At 57.6% G+C, this 5,182-nt stretch overlaps 1 protein-coding gene across 1 annotated transcript; it reads left to right on the top strand.

The window, feature by feature from the left end:
• Positions 1 to 212: 212 nt before the first annotated feature.
• Positions 213 to 3,092, top strand: KCNA5 (potassium voltage-gated channel subfamily A member 5). Its single transcript, XM_020882663.2, has one exon. It carries the CDS (start codon positions 488 to 490, stop codon positions 2,282 to 2,284), a length of 1,797 nt encoding a protein of 598 aa, XP_020738322.2. The 5' UTR covers positions 213 to 487; the 3' UTR covers positions 2,285 to 3,092.
• Positions 3,093 to 5,182: the final 2,090 nt, after the last annotated feature.

The following is a 5,182-nucleotide window of genomic DNA, read 5'->3' as shown; positions in this document are numbered from 1 at the left end:
CTCATCTGGCCGCCCTGGGAGTTGGTTGCAGCGCTCTCGGTACAACCTGTTCCTCCATCCTCTCCCTTCCCCTTGCAGGCTGCGCCCAGCTCAGCTCCTCCCGCCCTCGCCCGGGGGCCCCAGCTGCGCCCTCGGGAAGACACCCGCGGTCTCGGTGCCCCGAGGGGAGGGCAGGAGGAGGAGGGGAGGGCGGGAGGGAGGCGGGGAGCCGCGCGGGGTGGAGGCCGGGCCTGCGGCTGAAGGTTGCCTCGGCTGGAAGGCGGCTTTTGGCTGCTTGGTAACGGGCTGCCAGAACCGAGCGAGGCAGAGCGCAGGGCAGCGGCTTCTTGACGTCAGGACCCAGCGAGGGGACCGCGCCAGCCACCCAGCCCGCCTCACAGCGGGGCCGGCCGCCGGCGGGAGAGGAGTCCGGCGCGGGGCGCCCTGCGGGTGAGGGGGGCGCGGGAACCGGTCCGCAGGGGCGCAGCATGCCCCCTACCCCTGGGTCATGGAGATCGCCCTGGTGCCCCTGGAGAACGGCGGTGCCATGACCGTCAGGGGAGGAGAGGAGGCCCGGACCACGGCGGGTCAGCTCCGCTGCTCGGCGACGGCCGCACTCAGCGATGGACCCAAGCGGCCGGCGCCCAGGAGGCGCAGCGGCGCGGAGAGGGGCGAAGACCCGGGAGGCCGGCGGTCGCCACCACCGCGCCAGGAGCTGCCCCAGGCTAGCCCGCGGCCCCCGGAGGAAGAGGAAGGGGAAGGCGACCCCGCCCTGGGCGTGGCGGGGGATCAGGTGCTGGGCCCGGGGTCCCTCCATCACCAGCGCGTCCTAATCAACATCTCGGGGTTGCGCTTCGAGACGCAGCTGGGCACCCTGGCGCAGTTCCCCAACACGCTCCTGGGGGACCCGGCCAAGCGCCTGCGCTACTTCGACCCGCTGAGGAACGAGTACTTCTTCGACCGCAATCGGCCCAGCTTCGACGGCATCCTCTACTACTACCAGTCGGGGGGCCGGCTTCGCAGGCCGGTCAACGTCTCCCTGGACGTGTTCGCAGACGAGATCCGCTTCTACCAGCTGGGGGACGAGGCCATGGAGCGCTTCCGGGAGGACGAGGGCTTCATCAAGGAGGAGGAGAAGCCCCTGCCCCGCAACGAGTTCCAGCGCCAGGTGTGGCTGATTTTCGAGTACCCGGAGAGCTCGGGCTCCGCACGGGCCATCGCCATCGTCTCGGTCCTAGTCATCCTCATCTCCATCATCACCTTCTGCTTGGAGACGCTGCCCGAGTTCCGGGATGAACGCGAGCTGCTGCGCCATCCCCCGGTCCCCCACCAGCCCCCGGGACCCCACCGGGGGCCCAATGGCAGCGGGGCCGCAGCGCCCCCTTCCGGCCCCACGGTGGCGCCTCTCCTGCCCAGGACCCTGGCTGACCCCTTCTTCATCGTGGAGACCACTTGCGTCGTCTGGTTCACCTTCGAGCTGCTAGTGCGGTTCTTCGCCTGCCCCAGCAAGGCCGAGTTCTCTCGGAACATCATGAACATCATCGACGTGGTGGCCATCTTCCCCTACTTCATCACCCTGGGCACGGAGCTGGTGGAGCAGCAGCAGCCGGGGGGCGGGGGCGGCCAGAACGGGCAGCAGGCCATGTCCCTGGCCATCCTCAGAGTGATCCGCCTGGTCCGTGTGTTCCGCATCTTCAAGCTGTCCCGCCACTCCAAGGGGCTGCAGATCTTGGGCAAGACGCTGCAGGCCTCCATGCGGGAGCTGGGCCTGCTCATCTTCTTCCTCTTCATTGGGGTCATCCTCTTCTCCAGCGCTGTCTACTTCGCGGAGGCCGACAACCAGGAGACCCATTTCTCCAGCATCCCGGATGCCTTCTGGTGGGCGGTGGTCACCATGACTACAGTGGGCTATGGGGACATGAGGCCCGTCACCGTGGGGGGCAAGATCGTGGGCTCCCTATGTGCCATCGCTGGGGTCCTCACCATCGCCCTGCCCGTGCCCGTCATCGTCTCCAACTTCAACTACTTCTACCACCGGGAGACGGACCACGAGGAGCAGGCAGCCCTTAAGGAAGAACAGGGCAGTCAGAGCCAGGGGGCTGGACCCGCCGGCGCAGGCCAGCGAAAGGCCAGCTGGAGCAAGGGGTCCCTCTGCAAGGCGGCAGGGTCCCTGGAAAACGCAGATGGCTCTCGAAGGGGCAGTTGCTCCCTGGAGAAGTGTAACCTCAAGGCCAAAAGCAACGTGGATTTGCGGAGATCGCTATATGCCCTCTGCCTGGACACCAGTCGGGAGACGGATTTGTAAGGGGGTCCCAGGAGGACAGCTGGCTGCAGGCTGGAGACAGCAGAGACCTTCTGACCCTGGGGAGCTACTTGACACCGCAGAGTATTTCAAGCCCACCCTGGTACCTGGGTCTGTCCCTCTTCTCTCACTGCTCCCCTCCTGCCTCCCCCTCCACCTTGATCCCCTCATTTTCCCTCTTCTTTCCATGACCCCAAGGGTCGCCTATTTTTAAAAACTACCACATTCCATGACGCAGGAGCTGTTGAAATGGTGAGCGCTGTGAGATGGACGTCTTTGTAGCCAGTTTCCTATACCCAGCAGAGGGACAACCCAAACAAAAACGACTTTAAATAGCCCAGATCTCCAGGGATTTTGTAAAACCCCTCCTCACATCCCTGTGCTCCAGATTGGCTTTACAGATGAGTATATTTGTGTATAAGGGGAAATATTATTTTTATGGCTGGAGAGTGGATTTTCGTACCGCAGTTCAGATGGAGATATTTTGGATATATTTTCAAGACATATGTTATATATATGGAAGAGATGGGTTTTGTGACGTTCTCCTGCAATACTTACATTACAGCCAGAGACCCTGGTCCAGCCATTCTAGTTCCTGTGTCAGTAAGCCTCTCTCTTTTCTGAGATGTAGTATCGGTGCTTTGTGTCTGAGGCAGGCAATGCTCTGGAAGAAAGGCAAGTCTAACTGTTTTCTGTTCGCCTTAATTCTTGTAACTTTCTATGAAAAGCATTTTAATGATGTAGGAGGAAGACTTCTGATAATTCATCCTCTTGAATTTTTATCCCAGGAAATAAAATGTTACTCGTTTAAGGCAAGTGTTAGTTTTTCTACAGCTGATGTATCTTTGGAAATTAAAAAAAAAAGTCTGTTCCTCACTGTTTATGGTTCTGGAGTCAGAGCAAACTTGACTGGGGCGGAGGAGGACTTGGAAAGCTCATGGTTTGATCACTGACATCTCTTTGCTGGATCCCCTCTGTGCCTTGAAGACAGAGGGGTGAATTCTGTTTGTCTCAAGTGATTAGAACACAGACACTCCCAGATGGCATTAGACCCAGCTGTCAGCGGGTCTAATGTGGATGGAGTTAAAAGGCAAATGATGACCAGACCCTCCCCTCCTCCCTCCTGCCCGCAGCCCCACTGCTGTCTCCTGGGGCTGGGTTTCCCAGTCTTTGTCTGCAGGTTTTAAGCCCTACTTAACATGGTTGTCAGCTCTAAGAAACAAGCCTGGTTCTCCGGGACAGGAGACCTCTCCGAAAAAGTGTAGCCCTGGTGGGAAAATCACAGAGGGAGGAGGCAGCACCTTATTATTATATTCCCATCCCACCCCCAACACCCCCACCAAACCATGGTGAAGCAGAGAAAGGTGAATTGCCTTTGTGGCGGATGGAGGCAGAGAGAGGCTGGAAGGGTTTGTTTGTCCACATTAAGGGCTGGTTTCTACCGATTGTAACCTTGCCCCGAGTAATCTCTAAATTCACAACAAATCCCTTTGTTCCCTTGTCATCAGATGATACTGACAAAACATCACAGCAGGTGTAACGCTGGCTGCAAGGTCTCTCTGGGCTTAGCTATCCACCAGGGGTTCCTGATTCCTGCTGTTGTTGTTTTTTTTTTTTTTTTTTCTGCTGAACAATCCAAAGACTGGTGGTTTGGCGTCCTCACCAGGGTAGACTGGTGGTCCACAACCACATGGCCCCCACGACCACAGCAAGCTTGATGGCTAGTTCTGGGGCACATTCAAGTTTGGGAGACAGAGGGGAGGAGGAGGATCTAGGAGACTGATGTCTGAGGTTTGTGGATTTAAATGAGATGCCCACTCAGGAGTAAAAGTCTGTCTGTGACCGCCTGAAGTTATTTCCAGCTGGGAACTGTGAACATCGCATCAGAGAAGGAAGCAGAAGGATTGTGCCTGGGGCTCTGTTGTTTCACATTACATGCAGAAATCAAGGAGAGTGAGCAGGGACACTCTGTTTATTTTTAATTTACAATCTTCCTAAAAGCAGGGCTTCTTGCCTGAGCTCTCCTCCACACCATCTCACCTCTAAGCCCTCTGTGGCTTCCCAACTGATGTGGTTTAATGCACCCCTCCTGGCTGGGATGGGGTCATCCCTTCGGTTCCACTCTCCCTTGAAGATAAAAGAGAAGATGCTGCCCTTGCCCTGAAGGCCGTTTCCTTTGGGCTTGAGCAACAAAGAGAGAACTGTGGCCACCCAGGCCTCAGATGAGTCCAGGTACCTGGCAGGTGTTGGTCCAAAGAGACAGAATGGCTCTTTAGATTGTCTGGTTAAAGGTACAAGCTTATACAAAACCTCGAGGATGGAGGGGGCGGAAATGAGAGCACTGAGTGTCTCTATTTTGTGTGGGATGAGGGGGCGCTGTCCACAGGTTTACGAAGGGGATGCAGGTGGTTCCAGCGGGAACCCGGTCCCCTGTGGCAGCCTCCCATCCCTTAGTGGTACCCATCCTGGGGCACTGGGAGGGCCCCCCAAGGGCAGTGCAGGTATTTCAACCTGTCTGTCTCCTCAGTGCCTCTGTTGCTATGGTTCTGGAAACGGGTCCCCCGGTTTCACTCCCACCATCATGGTGGTTTCTCTGTTCACGTGATTGGCAGGAAAGGAGTGTGAATGTCAAGTCTTACCCAGGTCACCTGAGGCAAGGAGGCCCCTTCCTGTCCTTTCTCCCCCTCCCCTTCACTGCCGTCCTAGATTTTCCTTCCGGAGGAGATTTGATCTAGTAGTCCCGGCCAAACCTTTATCCAGATGTTGCTTCTTGGCTCCCGCAGCAGGAAGCCATCCCTGGGTTTATAATCTACCAGCCTTGGCAGCCTCCAGGCTTCCCAGGTGGCGCTAGTGGTAAAGAACTCACCTGCCAGTGCAGGCGACTCGAGTTCAATCCCTGAG

Source organism: Odocoileus virginianus, chromosome 23 (assembly GCF_023699985.2).
Source record: "Odocoileus virginianus isolate 20LAN1187 ecotype Illinois chromosome 23, Ovbor_1.2, whole genome shotgun sequence".
Classification (NCBI taxonomy): domain Eukaryota; kingdom Metazoa; phylum Chordata; class Mammalia; order Artiodactyla; family Cervidae; genus Odocoileus; species Odocoileus virginianus.
Note: the sequence above shows the minus strand (reverse complement) of the source record. Positions and strands in the feature narration are given on the sequence as shown.

What these genes read in the sequence shown, in the direction of transcription:
- KCNA5 (XM_020882663.2), top strand. Translation starts at nt 488, where the DNA reads ATGGAGATCGCCCTGGTGCCCCTGGAGAACGGCGGTGCCATGACCGTC.